The sequence below is a fragment of the Schistocerca nitens genome, chromosome 3 (assembly GCF_023898315.1).
Source record: "Schistocerca nitens isolate TAMUIC-IGC-003100 chromosome 3, iqSchNite1.1, whole genome shotgun sequence".
Taxonomy (NCBI): domain Eukaryota; kingdom Metazoa; phylum Arthropoda; class Insecta; order Orthoptera; family Acrididae; genus Schistocerca; species Schistocerca nitens.
In genome coordinates, this window is record NC_064616.1 from 506,458,578 (window position 1) to 506,482,147 (window position 23,570).

The following is a 23,570-nucleotide window of genomic DNA, read 5'->3' on the forward strand; positions in this document are numbered from 1 at the left end:
GTAATCAGCATGGTTTCAGAAAACATCGTTCTTGTGCAACGCAGCTAGCTCTTTATTCGCATGAAGTAATGGCCGCTATCGACAGGGGATCTCAAGTTGATTCCGTATTTCTAGATTTCCGGAAAGCTTTTGACACTGTTCCTCACAAGTGACTACTAATCAAGCTGCGGGCCTATGGGGTATCGTCTCAGTTGTGCGACTGGATTCATGATTTCCTGTCAGGAAGGTCGCAGTTCGTAGTAATAGATGGCAAATCATCGAGTAAAACTGAAGTGATATCAGGTGTTCCCCAGGGAAGCGTCCTGGGACCTCTGCTGTTCCTGATCTATATAAATGACCTGGGTGACAATCTGAGCAGTTCTCTTAGGTTGTTCGCAGATGATGCTGTAATTTACCGTCTAGTAAGGTCATCCGAAGACCAGTATCAGTTGCAAAGCGATTTAGAAAAGATTGCTGTATGGTGTGGCAGGTGGCAATTGACGCTAAATAACGAAAAGTGTGAGGTGATCCACATGAGTTCCAAAAGAAATCCGTTGGAATTCGATTACTCGATAAATAGTACAATTCTCAAGGCTGTCAATTCAACTAAGTACCTGGGTGCAAAAATTACGAACAACTTCAGTTGGGAAGACCACATAGATAATATTGTTGGGAAGGCGAGCCAAAGGTTGCGTTTCATTGGCAGGACACTTAGAAGATGCAACAAGTCCACTAAAGAGACAGCTTACACTACACTCGTTCGTCCTCTGTTAGAATATTGCTGCGCGGTGTGGGATCATTACCAGGTGGGATTAACGGAGGACATCGAAAGGGTGCAAAAAAGGGCAGCTCGTTTTGTATTATCACTTAATAGGGGAGAGAGTGCAGCAGATATGATACGCGAGTTGGGATGGAAGTCATTAAAGCAAAGACGTTTTCCATCGCGGCATGATCTATTTACGAAATTCCAGTCACCAACTTTCTCTTCCGAATGCGAAAATATTTTGTTGAGCCCAACCTACATAGGTAGGAATGATCATCAAAATAAAATAAGAAAAATCAGAGCTCGAACAGAAAGGTTTAGGTGTTCGTTTTTCCCGCGCGCTGTTCGGGAGTGGAATGGTAGAGAGATAGTATGATTGTGGTTCGATGAACCCTCTGCCAAGCACTTAAACGTGAATTGCAGAGTAATCATGTAGATGTAGATGTAGATCATCATCTGCAGAGCTATTAGGTATATAAACTTGTACTACTGTTGTGGATGTTGGCTTTTCATCTATCTTGGTTATGACAATATAGCTACTATGCAGTTCATAGGTAGCATTCCTATTTTATATTCACTATTAGAGCTACTTTTGCATTACTCCTGTTTCATTCTGTGTTGATAACCCTGTAATAACCTTTCTAGAAGTCCTGTTGTTCCTACCACCACATTCGACTAATTCACACTAAAATTAACTTCATAGCTATTCCTGTCTCTCTTCAGATCTCTAACCTAACTGCCCAATTAAGGGATCCAACATTCCATGCTCTGATCAATAGAATGCCAGTTTTGTTTTTGAAGATGACATCCAACTGACCTATGACAACTCTTCGAAGCTGTCACAGTGATTGATATGAATGTTTTTCACTGTATGGACCGGTTATTAATATTTTACTTATTACCACCTAGTAGCTGATTTTTGTTTAGGGAGCTATGTTCATCATATTGATGTGTGGCAAATGTGTGTTGTTCATTATTTTGATGTGTAGCAAATGTGTTATTAACTACAGGGACAGGCATAGCATAAGTGCAGATGAAGTAAACATAGTGACCTGAACACCAACCAACATTGGGAAGAGTCAGATGGCTTTAAACAACACATCTATAAACCAATTACAACAACACTGAACAGCAACTAATCTTGATTGTACAACCCATTGGTGACACACAGTCATCCATCTTCCCCATGTAAATGTCCATCACCTGTAGCTCCTACTACCTAGCTCTCTTAACTCACACATTCCCTCCACATGAAAACAAGCAACATATCCTTGCAGTTAAGTTTCTCAATTCACTAGCATTAGTACTTTAAAGTTTACTAGATTCTGGTTTTCACTAAGTCAGTCACATCAAATGTGAATGTAAAAATAACTGGTGAAGTGTAAGTAGGACTCGTGCTCTGGGGGTTTTGTACAAACTTTTTAGTCTATAGATGACGATGACGATGGTGGTGGTGGTGGTGGTGGTGGTGGTGGTGGTGATGATAATAATCTACAGATACTCTGCAAGCCACTGTCTGGTGTGTGGTGGAGGATACCCTGCACCACTACTAGCCATTTCCATTCATAGATAGAATGAGAGAAGAACAGCTGTCATGGTCCTTACGCACAATGTATGTTGGCGAGTGTAGGATCTTTCTGCAGTCAGGTTCAGATGACAGTTCTCTACATTCTCACAAGTGTTTCTCAAAGAGAATGTCGCCTTCCCTCCAGGGATTCCCATTTGAGTTCCCAAAGCATCTTCGTGTTGTTCGAACTTACCAGTAACAAATGTAGCAGCCTGACTGAATTGTTTTGATGTCTTCCTTCCATTTGAGCTGGTACACATCCAAAAAAATGTAAGCAGCACTCAAGAATAGGTGGCACCAGTCTCCAATATGTGATCTCCAACTGAAGTCAACTATTTGCCTTCCCTACCACAGTTCTCACATGCTAATTCCATTTAATATTGCTTTGCAATGTTAGGCCCAGATATTTAAATGACTTGACTGTGTCAATCAGGATGCTAGTAATACTGTAACCGAACCTTACAGATTTTTTCTTCCTACTCATCCACATTAACTTACATTTTTCAACATTTAAACCCAGCTGCCATTCATCACACCAACTGTCTTTTATCTTCATACAGTCACTCAACTTTGACACCTTACCGTACACCACAGCATCGTCAGCAAACAACCGCAGATCTCTGCCCGCCACATCATTTATGTGTACTGACAACAACAGCGGTCCCATCATACTTTCCTGGGGCATTCATAAAGATATCCTCATCTCTGATGAACATTTACCATTGAGGACAACGTACTGGGTTCTATTACTTAAGAAGTCTTTGAGCCACACACATTATCTGTGAACCGTTTGTCATACCTTTGTTAACAGCCTGTAATGGAGTACCATGTCAAACGCTTTCCAGAAATCTAGAAGTACGGAATCTGCCTGTTGGCCTTCACCCATAGTTCACAGTATATCATGAGAGAAAAGGGCAAGTCAAGTTTCACATGAGCAATGCTTTCTGAAACCATGCCGATTTGTGGAAACAAGCTTCTCAGTCTCAGTCTCAAGAAAGTTTATTATATTCAAACTGAAAATATGTTCAAGCATTCTGCAGTGAACCAAAGTTAGGGACATTGGTCTGTAATTTTCCGGGTCTATTCTTTTACCCTTCTTATACACTGGAGTCATCTATGCTTTTTTTCCAGTCACTTGGGACTTTGTGCTGGGTGGGAGATTTATGATAAATGCAAGCTAAGTAAGGGGCCAATAACTTAGAGTACACTGTGTAAAACTGAATTGGGATTCCACCTGGACCTGGTGATTTATTTACTTTCACATTCTTCGGTTGTTTCTCTACGCCAGGGATGTTTATTACTATGCCGTCCATAAGAGAGTCTGTCCGATCGTCAAATGACTGTATATTTGCACGATTCTCCTGTGTGAACGATTTATTGCACAACAACAATAATAACTAATAATAATAATTTAATGTGGCTCATTGGCCTGGTGCAAGTCTTTCTATTGGATACCATTTTGACGACTTGTCTCTCCCTAACATACCGCAGTTATGTGACTGGGGAAAGGGTCCTACTGTTTAGATGGGAATCCAAACCACTTGTTGCCTCTGGCAACCCCACACCTCACTGAGAGGTGAAGGTTAGATTACAACAAAAACTGAAAAATCTGACGCCTGACCAAGCTTCACTCCCGTGACCCCAAAATTTCCATGCACACGCTTTACCACTAAACCACCAGGACCACCATGTATATAGATAATTCTTTATTCAAGATTTCTGTCACAGTTACATATATTTTATACTGTTCTAGTTTCCAACACAGCTGTTCATTTTCAGACCAGAACTACAGAACATTTCAGCATTAGGAAAACATGTAATGAAATAACATTAATGTGATGTATTTTGAACTGTTCTTAATAGTGCAATTAACATTTTTTTGTTTTTAACAAAGTTGCACTGAAGTGTTTATCAAAGCAAAACCTCACCAACATTATGTGGTAACATAACACAGTCTTATAACAGATATGGAAGTAATCATATAACAGTGTGATACTTTTGACAGGTGAAACAATATTGACTGCACATACTACAAACAAGCTCACAAGTCAACAGCTGTCACTAGTTTCCTGCCATGTATCGATGCACACGATATGTGGCCAATTGCATGTCACAGTCACAATGTAATTTCTTCACACCCACCACCACATAACAGTACATTACAGTTCTTTAACTGCTAAGTAAAAGCAACAAACTTTTGTTCTTATATATTCCATTACAACACTTTGACCTACAAAATTTGCATGAAACCATGTGATATGGTTAAGAAAAACATGGGAGACTGTACCAAAGTCATCTCATCATGGTAGCTCCTGCTATATGTACTGTCATCCTACAATTTTTAGCTTATTACTGCTACATCTGTCCTTTTGAATCATTATTGAAATTAACTGTGTACTTAAATCTGTTTCATTAATACAGAAACCTGTGACACTGGCACATGCAACGGCAGAATACACACTCATTAAAGGCTGTCACACTGCAACACAAAGCATCAAAAGTACTACACATCAAGTGACATCATAATTCTACATTCAAAACATTAAATTATAATGCTATAAACACCCCAATATAGTTCAAATAAAATAATGATTCCATTATGTTATGCCAGTAACTGCTCATCTCACAATTCTAAAGACAATATTTACTTACATCGCCATCTTCTCACAGTCGATGTCAAAATGGGGATTACATTAATTTGGTTAATGTTAAAATAAACAGTACCCATAGCAGGGGACTAAAATAAGGGGTAACTTTGATACTGTTTCCCATACTTTTCTTAACACATATCACATGATCACATTATGAATGCAAATGATGTAGGTCAAGGCACTGTGATGGAATATGTAAGAGCAAAAGTTTTCTGCTTTTACTTAGCAATTAAAGAACTATGATGTATTGTCTAGTGGTAGTTGATACAAATACATTACACAGTGACTGTGACATTCTACTGACCATGGACAATGTGCATGGATACACGGCAGGAAACTAGACACCTGTTGATTTGATGTGAACCTGAATGAGATTTTCACTCTGCAGCAGAGTGTGCGCTGATATGAAACTTCCTGGCAGATAAAGTTTTAATCTGCCAGGAAGTTTCATATCAGCGCACACTCCGCTGCAGAGTGAAAATCTCATTCTGGAAACATCCCCCAGGCTGTGGCTAAGCCATGTCTCCGCAGTATCCTTTCTTTCAGGAGTGCTAGTTCTGCAAAGTTCGCAGGAGAGCTTCTGTAAAGTCTGGAAGGTAGGAGACGAGATACTGGTAGAAGTTAAGCTGTGAGTACCGGGCGTGAGTCGTGCTTCGGTAGCTCAGATGGTAGAGCACTTGCCCGCGAAAGGCAAAGGTCCCGAGTTCGAGTCTCGATTGGGCACAAAGTTTTAATCTGCCAGGCAGTTTGATGTGAACCTGTTTGTAGTACATGCAGTCAGTACTGTTTCACCTGTTGAACATATCACACTGTAATACGATTATCACTATATTTGTTATAAGACTGTGTTATGTGACCCAAATATATCAGTGAGGTTTGTTTCCATAAGCACTTCAAGTGCAGGTAAGTTAAAATCTAAAAGTGTTAGTTGTGCTATTAAGAACAGTTCAGTTGTGTCATGTTAATGTTATTTTATTAAACATTTTCCTGATACTGCAATGTACTGTAACTCTTGTTTGAAAATGCACGACTGAGTTTGAAACTAGTCGCCAGCATAATATAAACAAAACTGTAACAGATATTTTGAATAAAGAATTATCAAATCTAAATTGCTTGTCCTTTTCCAAGAAAATGCTAGAACTACATAAGTCTGTATATAAACAGTTCATCTGTTCACCTCTAAGTTTTGAGTGAGTTTGAAAATATCAAAATATGAGACATGTATTTCCATATCTTTTGACTGCATTGTCTACGATGCTTATATTTTTTACACCACCAAGGGATAGTAGACCTCAGTATTTGATGTAAATTTCAACTTGATACCTCTACCCTTTCCTGGGAAAAAGAGGTCTTAACAGATGGACAGACAGACAGACAGACATATGGTAAAAAATATTTTTAATATGATATAATTACAAATTAACATTTTCAGACTTTTTCCCTTTACTTTAACTGTGAAACCTTCCTTCTTGTCAAATTTAACAATTGTAGGTCACTGGCAAGTACCGTGCAGATTTTGAAGAGTGAGTTTGCAAGTATTGAAAATGTGACATAAATTAATGACAAATAATATTGTTGAACAGTCAACTGCTACTCATTCAAGACAACACAAATACAGATAATGTTTAGACTTATATAATGCACCATTATAAAGTTTTAACTGCCCTCTCGAAAAAATAATTAAGTTAAATAATTTATATTTCATTTGTTTGGAGGTGCATATCTACAGCCCTGATACACATTTAAATCCTCACATTACAGTACCACAGAACAACACAAGAGAAGCCAAAACAAAATGGTGCAGCCCATCTCCACTTTATCAGTGAGCTGTGCCATTTACTTTGGGTTCTTCTAGCAATGTGCTACAGTATTGTGGCATGAGGATTTCAGTATTATGAGGACTTTAGATGTGCATCTGCAAACAAATAAAAAATTGTGTAACTTTATATCACAGAGAAGATAATTAAAACATTATGACTACTTCTTGTAGGTTCCTGTATGCAAATGCTAATTCTCTCTCTCTCTCTCTCTCTCTCTCTCTCTCTCGAAACTTGGTCACCTAATGCTTTTCTGCAGTAACAACAAGCATTTTATAAAAGGTGTCCCACGACTGGTCAATATTTAGGGATATGACGGGAACGTTCATTCAAAGCAAAAAAGTCTAGTAAACATGGGCTCTAAAATAAACACCTTAAGAACTATGATCACTTCATCTTTGATACAGTGTAACAAATGTCTTCTACTGCAAGCTCTTTGCTTTCCATATTTCCAAAGGTGATAGTATGGACCAAAACATGAAAAAATGTACAGTAAATACAGACTCTAAAATGCATACCAAGAACTATGTGCACATGTTCATATTTGCTGCTATGAAACACATCTCTTCTACTGAAGAAGTGCTGTTAGCTCTTAATGTATTCATTTTAAGGCCCATCTGTACTACACTTTCTTGCTTTGAATTATCATTCCTGTCATATTCCTGAGTAGTGACCATTCCTCCTACAACGCTTTGGTAGATGTAGACAGAAAACTTTTTTCAACTATAGTTACAACATGGATAAGTGACAGTAAGAGATCAAACCTGTCATAATCACAGACGTAATCACGAGGAAATATTATTCCACAGCCCATATGATCACCTTTGTAGCATCTAGGACCAAATGGGTCACCTAGTCCACTACCAACAAATATTTTTCCATCATCTGCGTGATAGCCAATGGAGCCTTTGTTCCAGCCTGGATGTCTATGTTTAGGATAATTCTGAAAAAAATGTAAAATACTGTTATTAATTGTAAAACAAAATACATACATAATTATGAAACTACAGCACTAGATATAATCATCTGCAGCGACAAAAACAATAATGGTCATTGCTAAAGAGTGTGTGTGTGTGTGTGTGTGTGTGTGTGTGTGTGTGTGTGTGTGCAGCCTTTCCAATCCCTTAACAATAATGGTCATTGCTAAAGAGTGTGTGTGTGTGTGTGTGTGTGTGTGTGTGTGTTTGTGTGTGTGTGCAGCCTTTCCAATCCCTTAGTGATGACAAGTGTAACTGCCAAATAGTTACAATGATATATCACCAAACGTTTTTCTGTTCCATTTCAGCAGCTGAATGCAAAGTGCAAAGTCTTATGTTCCCATAACATAAAACAATGTAAGAAATATTCAACTTTTGGATCATATACACCTAAGAATATTTTTAATGTGGCCATGTAGAAGTTTATTAGACCATATGAATAATATGTTGTGGTAATAAAGTCTCGTGTTTGTTCACACATCCAAATAGAGCTGATCATCAGAATATATAGCCTATTTTATTCCACATAATTACAAATGAAACTGCACTGAACACATTACTGATAATTATGATGTGTGGCTACACTGCTATACTTAATAAAAATCACTATAACAGGTGACATTAATAACACTAACATGCAGGACACTGTCAGTGCTGTAACAGGGACCTGAAAGACATGTCTTCATTGCAACAGATTTCACACTAAAATTAGCATAAACCCTGTGATTAATTCTATAAAACCTCTACTGGAGGTTCTTTCATATGATACTAACATCTTCTGAAATAAAATGCACAAAAAATTTCACCATTTTAATATCTGTGTGACCTAGATTCAAGGGATGTAGGAACTGAAATAATAATAATAATAATACTACTGAAACCATATTATATACTTTTGTCTGGAATAAAAACAAAGCAATAACCAAACTAAAGCAGTCTGTTTCAAAGTGTACATCTACCATATAATTAAAGTGTTAAATGATAACAGGTTGGTTGGTTGTTTTTGGGGAAGGAGACCAGACAGCGAGGTCATCGGTCTCATCAGATTAGGGAAGGACGGGGAAGGAAGTCGGCCGTGCCCTTTGAAAGGAACCATCCCGGCATTTGCCTGGAGCGATTTAGGGAAATCACGGAAAACCTAAATCAGGATGTCCGGATGCGCGATTGAACCGTTGTCCTCCGAATGCGAGTCCAGTGTATGATAACAGGGTGCACAGTTATGGAGAAGCTGTGATTAACTTCATGATAGGCCAAGATGAATATGTGACCGAAATGCAAGTGCTAAGGAGCAGAGAGAAACACTATGAAGGTATGTTGGGGTTAGATTTCCTGGGAGCTAACCATGCTCAGAACAGTGTAACGGAAACAGAATGTGATTTGTCATAACAATTATATCTGCAGTGGGAACCCTAATGGTCAGACTTGGAGGAATGTTAGTGCTGCTGAGGTAATGTGTTATAGACAATGTACATTTGATTAAATGTGAGTGCATACCCCCAGGAACAGGAAAAACTCTGTATATCAACATGAAGATGCCAAAGTGCAAGAGAAGTAGTTTGTTGTTGACAGCCTTCAGTAAACGATGACTTGATAGACCTGAGGCATTGGCATGTAGCAAGAACAGTCAGCGTCATTAAAGAAGCACCAAGTGGGAAAATTGCACTTTGCAGTAAGCATTGCTAATGTGAGTAATGCAGAAGTGGAGCCATTGCAAGGAACTACTGTAGCATCAGTGCCAAACATAGACCCATGAGATGTGATAGAAGTACTTACCAAGGAGCATGATGTTCAGGTAGTAAATTATTGTCCACCTAATGACAGAGTGAAGAAATTAACTGACAATTCACTTGAACCAATTGAACAAGAGGTGCTTACTAAATTAAAACAAGGAAATAATTTCACCAGTGCTATTTAACTACTCTGATATTCTCCTAGAACACAGATAGAGACCAGTCTAACTTAAAACTGGTTGGAGCCTTGAAGAACTATCCAGAAGTGATGAATGCAAAAGAACTGCAGACATTCATAAGCACTGTGAATTTCTACTGGCGTGACATTCAGGGGTGTGCTGACACAGCATGACCAAAGACTCATTTACTGAAAAAAGGAAGAGTTTTTACTTGGCATTCGAAATGTTTGACAATGGCTCCCATGTTGGCTTACCCAGACTTCTCAAAACCCTTCATCCTAGCAACTGACACTAGCAGTTTTGCCATTGGGCAGTTTTATGACAGGAAGTAGATGGAGATGAGCATCCAGCTTCATTTGCTTTCTGTTCTCTGAACAGAGCGGAATGCAATTACTCAGAAACTGAAAAGGAATTATGTGCACTTATGCATGGCATAAACTACAACCGATGTATCTTAGTTGGCCGACTGCTGAACATCAAGGACCCCAGCAGTACATTAACCAGATGGGTCTTACATTGAAGTGAGTGCCATTTCGAGGTAGTTCACTGACCCTAAAAACTGCAAAGCCATGTGGATGGATTGAGTACAAAAGTCAGAATATGTTTCATAATCAGCAGATTTCGTCGGACACCTACATACGATATGCACTCAGTGTGTACAACATGAAGGGCCACGTGAGCACGCAATTCAGCTCTTAGGAAAGTGTCTCTGGCAGGTGAATGACCTTGCTATTTGACTAACAACATCAGCAAGAGGCAAGAGCAATGGACATGTCATGGACTTGGCCAGCTAAATAAATGAAGTATGAAAGTGTGTCAAGTGTCATCAGTCATTTCTGCAGATGGCTGTTCAACATGACCGCGTAAATGTTATACCTAAATATTGCATTGGAGATTTAGTTTATTTGAGCAGTCCAGTATTGAAGAAGGGTGACATCTGGAATTTAAGATTTTGCTAGAAAGGATTGTATAAAGTTCTTAAAATCATTTCCCCAGTTATGTGGAAAGGTCAATAGTCGTTTTACTCTGTCATAGCGCATGTGAACCACATAAAGCCATACTCGAGCAGGTCAGCTACTGAACCAGTAGCATTTATGGCCTATGAAAAGGAAACTGATTGCTTTTTAGATCTTTGATCCCACAAGAATCTCGTTAGACATGGTGGGCATGTTTGACTTTGGTGGTAACTTACTTAGAGGTATTTGGAACCTTACCTAACAAGGACTTGGTTGACATGAATAATAAGTAGAATAGAAGTGCCAATCTTACCGCTTGACCAACTTCACCCTATAGCTCATTCAGAAACACATCTAAAGCTCACTGTCCGAACAATTTTGCCCCACTGTGCAAATCATTTTCACTGAGCTCATACATATAAGCATTAACTTTCCTAATTCAATTCTAAAAACATCCATTCCCCATCCAAAACAGGCATGCTGTGGAGTTGCTCCCTGTATGGCTTTGCAATGTTTATCCTCTTTTTACCATCACACAAGTGTCTGTTTAAATTTGTCGTTAAGTAGCTGCACGACTGCACACGGTATCACATGTGACAAAATCAAGTGCATCATCTTGGATTGGCTACTATTTACTTGACCCAGTTCCTCCCAGTTTCTGCATCTGCTTTTAACAGATGAATTGCTGAGCATAACTGCACTATAACAGTCTGCAAATCCACACCTTACTGTGTGCCCATCATGACTGATTACCCAGTTACTCCAGTTATTAAAAATTTGTAATCAATGCCATTTGCATGAATGCCAAGCAAAGCTAGTACCTTTAGTGCTGGACCTCACTCTGCTGTGTCACTGATGAGAAGTTCTATAAGGAAGAATGGTGCCTTTAACATTCTTGCACTAGTCCCATGTACAGATACTACACGTGAATTCCCCAATAATATTGATCACTGCTACAGCCCATGGAAAATTGTAGGTTTTCTTCTCATAGCAACAGTCCAGTTACTTTTACTTAACTTAATTCATAACATGGCATACATACACTCTAGTAGTCAATGTCCCACTGTCCACACGACATGAACGAGCTGTGACTGGTGATGACATAACATTCAGCTGGTAGAAGGGTCCCCCTTTTATTGTGCATGGCTAGCTCTATTCGTGGTTGACAACCCAGACATGTGGATTCAGCAGACACAAGAATGTGTGTACAGAGCTGGAGGGTGAATTTTCGTATGCTCTCCTTCCACACTCTCACAACACACAAACATTCCTCATGAATCAATCTATCTATTAGTGAAAACCATAGAAATATCCCTAAAATAGTTTCTGAGACAAACCTTCACATACAGACAGAAAAATGCAGCACCAAACTTTAATTTATAATATGTGCAGATTATTGTTATGACTGCTTCGTAATTGCTGATACAAAGTTTCAACACGGACATCATCAAAGTGTGTATGTCTATTTGTTGCCATTGGAATGAATATACACTGATCAGCCAAAACATTATCACCACTTGCTCAACACCATGTTCCTCTACATTTGGAACACAATACAGCAATGATTGTATGTGGCATGCATTTGAAAAGTACCTGACATAGGTGGCTTGAGTTCATTTTGAATATGTTATGCAATTCCTATATGCTACAGGCCAGTGGCTTTTGGACACAGAGCTGGCAGTGGATATCATCCCTAATGAGTTCCATCAGTTTCAGATCAGGTGCATTTCATGGCCAGACATCAACATGAGTTCACTATCACAGTTCCCAAACCACTCTAGCGTAATTCTGACCTTATGACATGGACAGTTATCGTACTGGAGGATGCTGTTGCCTTCGGGGATGATTTCCAGCATGGAAGGATGCAGTTGGTCTGCAATAATGTCACACAATTGCATGGAAGCATAGATGAATGTACCACATAACATGATACTCCACCCACTGGTATGCAATCATGGTAAGGTACATCCTTTTAGCAAACGTTCATGTAGATGATGATGATAATGATGTGTCCAGAACTAACCATCAACATAGTGTAACAAGAAATGTGATTTACCCAAGCACGCAACACATTTCCACTGAGTCACAGTCCAAGCTCAATGATCCTGTGTCCACTACAACTGATACCATTGCTGGGTCAACACTGGAAATGTAGAGGTCACCTGCTGTGGAGCTCAGCCTCAAACCTCCATGTTGTGTGATAAGTGGATGTCCAACACCTTGTAGGTTTCGCTCTCCTTCAACTGCTTGCCACGATTCTTAAGGCAGTGGCGTGCAAACAGCTTTGTTATTTCTGAGGAGATGTTCATTACCAAGCACCACATTAGTGGATTTCCCGTGTTGGACATATACAGACAGGGCTGTACAAATAGTCGCAGGTTTCTTTGATGCATAGGAGAGTGAAGAAACTGAATTGGCAGACTCTTGAAAATAGACATACACTATCCTGTAAAAGCTTGCTTACAAAGGTCAATAAATCAGCTTCAAATGATGAATCTATAAGTGTACTACAATCCCCTATGTGTTGCTCCCATAGGGATTGTGAGGACAAGGCCAGATTAATTACATCATGCAAGGAGACATTTAAACAGTCATTCTTCCCGGGCTCCTTAGACGAATGGAACAGAAAAAGCCCTAATAATTGGTATAGTGGGACATACTCTCTGCCATGCACTTCACAGTGGTTTGCACAGTATAGACGTAGATGTTGATTTGTGGCCTGTATCACTGCTAGAATGATTCCCCCATTTGTCTCTGTTCTACTTACATACTTTCCATACAGCATCATATGACCGTAACACCACCATGGGGCACTGAAACTGACAGTGTGCAATGACCTTAATATTTTGGCTTATCAATGTATTTCTGTTGTAAAGTGGGCTATCTGTCCTAAGTACAAGGGACAGTCACATAGTTCCAATTATCAACTCAGTGGCGGAGGGGGAGGGGGGGGGGGAGACAGCACAAAACCACAGCCAAAACAAAATGTCACAGCCCATTAATAAAGCAGAGATGAGTTGTGTCATTCTTCTTTAGACGATACAGCAGTATGTCCTGGAACTGTGGCTCAGAGACATCAACTCGCACCCAGAACTGCAGAGATTTATCCATATAGACATATAAAAAAATCAATCACATATCTTTACTTTTTTGAGGTGATAACCAAAATCCTACACCTACCCATTGTAGTTTTCAGAGAAAGCATTGACAATCATTTTACATAATGCTTCATCACGCCCGCCACTTAAAGCAGTAATTACCCCAGTCGATTGTGGGATCATTGAAGTCTTCTCCAATGATAACAGTATAACTGGAGCACAGATGTGTCAATGAGCTGAACTTCTCACTAAAATTTCCAATTATACCTGAGGGTGAGAGTAGTGATGTGAACAGTCCAAATGCCCAGTGGGCAGGAAACTTATAAATGGATATTTGCCAGGAAGTTGCCCAAACCAGTTTTAAATGCCCAAAATCTGCCAGATTTTGGGAATTCATAAAAAAAGTATTTGTCAACGTTTTTACTGGTAGAAAGTACAATTTATGAATTAAAATAAGGGACAAGATGGTACTCCCAATATTAAAAGTCGGCAAATGTTTACACCTGAACCTATGTCACTCATTGCCTTTATTGCTAAGAATGAAAGGAAAGAAGAGAGGAGCATGTTTTTCTTTACTAGCACTCCAACTTGTGGTACCAAGGAATGGTGTGTGTTGCTGGCAGCTGCTTATCATTTATAATGTAGTTACTCTCTCTCTCTCTCTCTCTCTCACACACACACACACACACACACACACACACACACACACACAGAGAGAGAGAGAGAGAGAGAGAGAGAGAGAGAGAGAGAGAGAGAGAGAGGGGGGGGGGGGCTTCCCATGTTGAACAGCTGTGAAGTGGTTGATAGTTGGTATAAAAGAAGAACATTGTCCTTAGGCTATCGCTACGTAATGTAACACACTTTATAATACGTGTCAAGTCTGAATACTATTGAAGGGCAATTACTGATACAAAAATTATTACTGTATGTATTAAACAGCTGGCCTGTGTCTCTTGATGATAAATGTATTCTGTTTTCAGTGGGGGAAAAAAGCATCATTGTCAGATGTAGTGACATTTGAGACAGACTATAGTTTTCTGTACTGCTGTGAAGATAAAATTGACTTAATTAAAGATGAAAAAGCTATGTTTACAGTCTAATTTATTTCCGCTTATAATTCTCCCCTCCTAACTCTCAAGCACGCTTTTTCAACTTGGTTACCCAAACACTAAAGAAGCAGTTTTACAAAACACATTTTCCAATAAAAAAGTCAGCTTGAAATTTTTTATAATTGTCACTTATCAATTTAACTTTAAAATGCATAAATGCCTGGCCATTTATGAATTTTGAGCATTTGTCCAGGCACTCATCCTCGACATTTGCCCAACTTATAAATGCTCAGGTATTTTGCCCCATTATGTGAGAGTGACTGTCAGTAGAAAAATCCCTATTGTGATGAATATACCATCTTCGCCTTCAATTAGCCTATCATTTGAACATTATTTAATCTAAACCCCAAATGTTCACTGCTGTCAGTTGTGGGTTTCAGACAGTTATCTATACACAGTATTATTTGAACTCCACATCTTCTTAGGTGTACCTCACAAATTCTGGGACTGGATGGAAAGTCTCCTAACCAAAACTTACACACCACACAAGTCACCTACCTGTGCAGCAGCCTCTGATGGGTGATGTACCTATGAACATTTAAGGAGATTCTATAGTCGTTAACTCCAAGCCTACAAAGTAACAGCCCAGTTTGCCACAGAACCTTCAAAGTTTCAAGTTTAATCCTTTTAGTTGACTCAGAAACAGTGAGGCATAATCAACTATGGTGACAATATCATAGATTTTAAGCTCTGTTCACATTCCTTGAGCAAGTTTGTCTTCTCTACCTTCTCTGCCAGATGCTGGAGAGATCCAAGTATGACCTCTGAGCCTGAACGAAGGGCATTGTTTGTTCCAACGTGCACCAAAATCTGCAACTGATTACATTCTGTTACCTACATGGTTGCCATAACAGCCTCTTCATCATGTTGAATGAGGCCCCCATGCATAAACACTAAGTGTACAAGGTGACCCTTTCCATCCCTTGTTGCGATTTCCCTAAGGGGTATCATAATTCATTGTACATTCAAACTGATGATGATTAACAGACCATTATCCTATCACACACACTTAACAGATCATTACCCTTCTGCACATGCTTCTCCCTGAAAGATGATTCATCAGGCTTCTCAACATATAAATTACCTCACACTGGCTCGGTTTTAGCTTCTGGGGGAGAAAGCACCTCAAACTTGTTGGAAAGAGATATGTTCACCATGGTCTCTACTTCCACTGTATAGGGGCCACAGACCTACTACTGACATACAACGCAAACTGTAATCGACGAGTGACAGTAGATCGAGTACTTCATAGAGGGGACAGTATCCGTGGGAGAAGATAGTATTTGAGATACCTATGGTATCTCTGGTATGTGACTCTTGGTAGTTCTGCCCTACAGACCCATTTGCAGTAGTTCCCAATCGCTTGACAGCAGTCAGGGAAATTTCCAGCTGCTTACAAACAGCAACTAACTTCTCACGTGCCTGAGAACAGCATTCACACCAGGGTCAAATTGTGTTGGTGCCATATTTTTCTGGATAGCAAACAAATGACTTTAAATTAATCACATCTCTTTCAATTTCAGGATATGTTATGCTACAAGGATTGCAAGTTCCTTCTAGCAGCTGAAACTGAAACACCCAAGAAAGTTGTAACGAGAGAAAATCCTTGATAAGTGATTTTTGTAATGAACTTGAAAATAGATGTTGTCGAAAAGTTTGGTACAATGTAAATACTCTTGGATTAAAGAAGATCACTTACGAAGAAGCAGAAGCATTGAGTCATTGATAGGCACAAGCATTGAGTCATCGATAGGCACACACAAAAAGAAAGTAAACTTATTAGCTTTCAGAGTAGGGCCTAATCTTTTTCCAAGCTGCGGCAAAACACACACACCCTAATACCATTACATGGTGTTGGATGGACAAACAGTGTCAGTGCTGCATATTAGCAAGTGGACTAGGTTACGGGGGTTGGGGGGCAGGAGGGAGAGGGAGAGGGAGAGGGAGAGGGAGAGGGAGAGGGAGAGGGAGAGGGAGAGGGAGAGGGAGAGGGAGAGGGAGAGGGAGAGGGAGGGTCCGTGGGGGGTGGCACACGTTGAAGGTGACAGGTGACGTGTGGGGGGACAAATTGGGAGAGGAAGTGGAAATTGTTGGGTGGAGGGTGTGTGTACAGTGGCTCACCAGAGATTGAGGGCAGGACGGTTACAGGAGTGAAGGAGATGTTGCAAGGATAGCTCCTATCTGCATAGTTCAGAGAAGCTGGTGGAGGGAAGGATTCAGATGGCTGGGGTTGTGAAGCAGCCACTGAAACTGAGCACGTTGTGCTCACTGCATGTTGTGCCACCAGTGGTTGACCACTGGTTGTTCTTGGTGACAGTTTAATTGGGGTCATTTATGCTGGTGGACAGCTGGTAGGCAGTCATTTTGTCACAAAAGGCTGTGCAGTGTTTGCAGCAGAGCTGGTATATGACGTGGCAGATTTCACAGGTTGCCCAGCCTCTGATGAAGTAGGATAAGCCTGTGATGGGACTGGAGTAGGAAGTGCTGGGGTGGATTAGGCAGGTCTTACACCTTGGTCTACCACAGGGATATGATCCCTGTAGTTCTAATTTATGACAAATATGGACATTGCATACTACCTTCGAAATGGAAAACTAAATGAAACACAATATGGCAGTTATAAATGCACCAAACACTATCTTAACACAACAGCAGTCAACTATGCAAAGTCATGTTTATGTCATGATATAAAATTCCAAATCCAGAATTGTTTTTCTTTGCAAAATCGCCTCCAAAATTCAGTTGCATCTTATAGTTGAAATTAATATTAAAATGTCCAGTGTTTGACTTAAAATTCCCACCAGTCTTAAGAATGGCCAGAAAACCTATCACTATCTGGCAATACTGGGTTGAACTGGCAGTAGCAGTGCAGTGATGCGACGAACATGAGTTGCAGGGATTCACAAGCTTGCTAACATTGTCTCCCTCCTGCCATATCTTAACAAACCCAGAACACTGTGTAGCCTATGATGCAACATTGCAGTCTACAGTGACAGTGGACTTGAACTGAAAGTGATCTGTATTATCAGTAACAGCACAATATTTTTGTTAATAGCTAGTTTTGTAATGCAAAAAAAGTTATTCATATGATGTGAGTGGCTATAAATTGAAAGTAATAGCATATGCAGAAGAACACGGAAACAGAGCAGCTGAGCGGCCTTTAGGCCGTCCACCAACAGAAAAAAACCATTCGCAATTGGCAAGCTAGTGGGGGGGGGGGGGGGGGGGGGAAGACTTAAATGTGCAAATTAAGGGCTGAATGCAAAATCCCCACAACTGGAATATCACGTATGGAAATTGATTCAAGGATACTGTCAAAATGACACTGGAATTAATACAAAAATGATTCAAATAATGCTCGTAAGCTAGTGCTACAGTGGAACTTACCAGGCTTTAAGGGTGAAGTTTGCTGGTGCTACAGGTTTATGATGTGTCACAGACTTAGCATGCAGACCAATACCAAAATATCTCAGAAAATGCCACAAGCATGTAACGAGAAACTATTATCTTTCCATCACTTTATTATTCAACATCGAAAGAAAACCAGTGTGGAACTAAGCCAAATAGTGAGTATGGATACAACTCCTCTGACATTTGATGTGGAGAGTAACAGAACCGTCGCCATGAAAGGTGCTAAAACTGTAACTATAAAAAACAAGTGAAGATGAAAAAATGCACTACACTGTTGTCCTCCTGTGTTGTGCTGATGGTACTAAACTTAATACAATGATCATTTTCAAGCACAAAACAAAGCCAAAACCTTCTGAAATACCACTAGGTGACAAGGACTTGTAATGGAAATGACAAATAGACCTCATTTTGTTATATTATACACTAATTAAAGTTGTGTTAAAAGCATTTGCTTAATATGACATTAGGATAGGTGTTGCAATCAACAATCGATATAGAAATTGTATGTTCCTTGTCGCTATGACTGTGATTTTTGGTGAGCAACGGGATTTCGGCCACTTGAGTTTTGGCCGTGGTCGAGAGTAGTTGTTTCCAAAGTTCTGGCAATAAATATGTGCTTTTTTAAACAAACCATGGACTTCTGCATCATGATTTTGATAGTCTAGTGATAATCAAAACCTGCACCTACCTTGCACCCAGAGCAGCAAAGGAACCATCACCTAGACAACAAGACTGCATGGGCAATGGGCACTCAGCAGCATCAACAAAGGACACACATGGCCAGCTAAACAAAGTACTTTACAGCCATTAGCCACACCGTAACGGTGTCCTTATGGAGATAACCTTGCATCATAGTAGAGCGGGTCTATGATAAATGGGGCCACTGTGCCATCTAATAAGCACGTGGTGCTAAGAAGTGCAATACATGGAAGTCAAGGGAGATGAAACGAAGCGGTACAGTGGACTGAACACACGAGTGAAGACCCAGATTGAAAAGATAAGTACATTTGTGTAGTGCTTTTTATTCCTTTTACTATTTTGTTTGTGAAATTTTACAAAAATGACTGTTGCAAAAGAGGAAAGTGGTGCTGAGTGTGAAAATTTGTTACTCTCTGGGGGACTTAAGACATGCCAATAAAAATGGAAGAGGAGTCACTCAAAGATGCGGATCAACATAAAATCAATGTTACAAATGATGGAACAACCGTTAGCTTTAAATCAAGCAGTTGCAGCACGCTTACAAGCTAATGAGGAACAGTTGGAAAACATGAATCAGATGGTCATGCACAGTTTTCAGGTCATAAATCAGAGAGTATCACATCTCAAGGGAGTGATGAACAAAAAAATTGGTAATGTCTTACTTTGGGGTAATAAACTTCGCAACGACATATCCAAGATAGACAAGAAATTAAGCAGGACAGAAACAAAGATTTTGGCAGTTGAATCTAAAGTGGGAGAAGTAAAATCTAGTCTGAGTAGCAAAATTCAATCTGTAAAAATGAACTGATCACAGGCAGAGAGAAAAATGCAAAGTGTTATAACGTCAAATTTAACAAATATATTTCTGAACGACACAACACATATAAGTCACAGAGTAAGTTGACAAGCAAGACATGTGTACACGTTAGCATTCGAATGAGCACTGAGTCCCAGTCTAGCGGCCGCTGCTCGGCTGGCCGCTTAGGTGGCGCAGCTGCTGCATGGCTGGCAGACAGCGCCGCACGTAGAGGATGCGCGTAATTGCGCGGCGGCGCTTTGAATGATCGGCGAGTCACAACACAAAGTGTTTTGTAAATGTTAACAGACAAATAGGTACAGTTTGTGTAAATGTAAAAGCTATGGCTCTAGGTCTTGAAAGTAGAGTAGGTTCAAAACTAACTGTTGTGAATGATAAAGTGGAAACAGTCAGTAACATAGTAACACTCCACGAGGTTGAAACTAAGACAAACGTTAGTGAACCAAAAAGTACAATATCAGAGTTAAACCTGAAATACTTAGCAATGATGTATCTAACAAAAATATTTCTATGAATTATCTAATATACCAGTTAAAAACTTTTCTAATGAGTGTAGTTTGCATCCTGTCAACTTTCTGCAGAGTTGTAAGGACAACGTTTTGCCTAATATGAGTGAAAGTTTGAAAATTAAGTTTGCGAAAAAAATTTTGGAGGGAGAATCTTTGTCATGGGCCTATCAAAATTTTTCTATGGGCATGTCTTATGCAGAATTTGAAATAGAGCTCTTAAAATGGTTCTGGTCTCAAACTAAACCAGCCAGGACAAAGAGCGAGTTCCTGAATGGACCAAATTATAGGGATACACAGGGGGCTATGAAACAGTTTTGTAAAAATCAATTGAAGAAACTTGTACATTTGAGTAAACCCTTTGATGAGCTCACACTGATTGATGCTTTAAAGAGAAGGTTGCCAGCTGATGTGCAATGGGACCTAGTTTATGGAGCATATGATAACACTGAACAATTTCTAAACTACGTGAACAAACTAGACAGAATTATAGACAAAGTGTGGAAACCAAAAAACTATTTCAATCACACACAGAGATGTGGGGATCATAGTTGGGGAAATACTAATTTTAACAGAAGGGGAAACAGTAGGTCTAACAACGATAGTTTTCATCATAGGGAACAAAATAGTCACAATAATAATAATTTCAATTCAATGGAAAACCATAATTTCCATTCAAGAGGACAATCTTGGAAGACTTGCAACAGAAATAACAACAGGGAGTTTGAAAACAGGAATGGGAATTGGAATAAACATTGTGACACCAGGAGTCAAAATGCCATGGGAAGTCATGAAGTAAAAAACTAGCATGCACTCCATTGTCGGTCCACTAGGTGGGGGCGAAAAGCATAGATAATGGATGGACCAATAACAGTGACTACACTGTACCAAAAGATACATCTGAAGTAATGAGTAGTTATCTTATGAATGTGTACTACCCTGTAAATACAGCACCTGTTAAGAATGACACTTGTTCCTCATCTAACACTAAAAATGCAGGTAAGAGGAATGAACACACTGGTTGTAATAAACAGTCAGAGGAAGTAATTGACTTCGTTGAATTTTATGAATGAGCAGAAACTTTTAGTTTGTCAGAGGACCAGCAGGTTAACGATTTACATGATTTAGGAACTGAAGCACTGATGAGAGAACCAGGTGAGCAAATTGCTGACACTGATTTAATTAGCAAAGAATTAAATACACTTGGGTGTGAAAGCAACATTGTAAGTTTACAGGAGAGAGAGGTTGATGTTTGTAGAATTTGGGAAAATGAAGATTTAATGGTACATGATGATGGTGAGAAATATTTCGTTCATTTGAAACAGGAAATGGGAGCATTAGGTGTCTGGTAGGAACTGATATGCATGTTGTAGATATACCCAAGGATGTTGTTAACAATTTAAGTGGTGTTAATGTCAGTGTCACAACCAATAGGTCCTGTAATCCAACATCTTATGAAGGAACATGTGTAGATGATAAATATTCTCTGAACAGTAAAACTGACTGTGCAAGTAGGCTACCATTTGCAATGAACAAAGGTGAATTATTTCTTTATAATATGTGGTTAAATAGTGATGCAATTAGAAATGATAGTAAGTTAGAAAACTGATTTTCAATATGTGTCAAATTTTATATCCTGATTGGTGGCAAAATCATAAACATATTGTTGAACAACTGAAGGATAAATACCTTAGTGAAGAACAATGTTATACTGATGAAAATGTTTGGATTAATTAAATTATCAATGCAAGTGACAGTGTTAATAATGTGTATGTTAATGTAATGACAGTAGGTAATAAAGGTGACAGTAATAAAGGTAACTGCAATTCAGGAAGTCATTGTTTTAGTGAAATTGAAAATGAGTTGTTGTATGAATATGTTCAGTCTGAAAAAGGTGACGACATATGTAGTCCATTCATTAGAGTAAAAGTTGGTACCTCGGAAGGCAAGTGCCTTGTGGACACAGGGATTCAAGTGTAGGGAATATCTGAAATACTAACCAAAAAGCTGAAGTGCGAGAAAGACTACATTGAAATGCCAGTCATTGGGGTGAAAATAAATGGTGCTACAGGAAAACATAGTAAAGTAGTGAAAAGTCAAACTTTGTTATCTTTTACAACTGAGGCAGTCACATTTACGCATGGATGCCTAGTTATACCAGGACTCAGTGAGGACTGTTTTCTCGAGAGTCATGGATTAGGAATGTAGATGTAAGATTTGACTGGGGAGGACAAAAACCTATCACAACACCATCAAATGGGGAGGTGTATCTCCACCAAGTTTGTCAGATCAAATACAGTTTTGTGTAACGACAAATTTAATACTATAAATTGTAAAGGAGAAAAGATATGTTGACAAAGACATACCAGAGCTAGACTTAAGTGAAGTACATTTCAAAACACTCGTACCAATACTAAGATTTCAGAAGATAGTGGTCTAAATGATGGGCAAAAACAGGAACTAGAGTCTTTGTTATGGGAATACAGTGATGTCTTTAGCAATATTGCAGGGAAAGTTAGGGGTTACCAATGTACTTTGTTAGTGAGGCGCCATGATCCATTTTTCATAAAACCTTATGGTGTACCCATTGCAAAATGTATAGTGGTTGAGAAAGATTTACATAATCGATGAGCTGTTGCACAAGTTCAAGGATATAAAATTAATGTCAAGTCTAGACTTAACCTCAGGCTTTCACCAAGTACCCCTAGCTCCCAACTCTAGGAAATACACCGCTTTTCTATACAATGGTCGTTTCTATCCGTGTTGTGTAACCCCTTTCGGCTTGAACTCTTTGGTAGCGGAATTCATTAGAGCTTTAGACCACGTGCTTGGGCACGAACTTGTATTCTAATTAGTGATTAATCTAGATGATATTTTAGTAACTGAACAAGGTTGGAATGAGCATGTTGTGCTTTTTAGCCGGGCATGTGAGAAACTTAGAAGAGGGCGAATGACAATAAAACTGGAAAAGTGCAAATTTGCAGTACCCGAGTTAAAATTTTTGGGGCATGTCATAGCAGAAAAAGGAATTTTGGCAGATCCAGACAAAATTAAAGCTATTTCAGAGTTACCTATAACCCGTAACAGAAAACAACTGAAATCATTTTATGGGCTATGTGGATTCCACAGAAAATTTGTAAGTAAACAAAGCTTAATCACACCCTGTCTAAGTAACTTATTAAGGAGTACACTGGACATGGAGTAAAGATTGTCAAGAGGCTTTCAACAAAATAAAAATAGAACTGAATAACCAGAAACTGCTACATAGACCAGTAGTGATTATGGGTTAGGTGCTGAATTATTTCAAGAAA

General features: G+C 39.2%; 1 protein-coding gene across 4 annotated transcripts in view; it reads right to left on the reverse strand.

Moving 5' to 3' along the window:
* Positions 1-23,570, reverse strand: part of LOC126248431 (SPRY domain-containing protein 3-like) — a 177,301-nt gene that overhangs the window by 37,704 nt on the left and 116,027 nt on the right. For all 4 annotated transcript variants that reach the window (XM_049949402.1, XM_049949401.1, XM_049949400.1 and 1 more), the window contains exon 5: positions 7,542-7,720. In XM_049949402.1, coding sequence (XP_049805359.1) covers positions 7,542-7,720 — 179 coding nt within the window. The remainder of the gene's footprint in view (positions 1-7,541; positions 7,721-23,570) is intronic.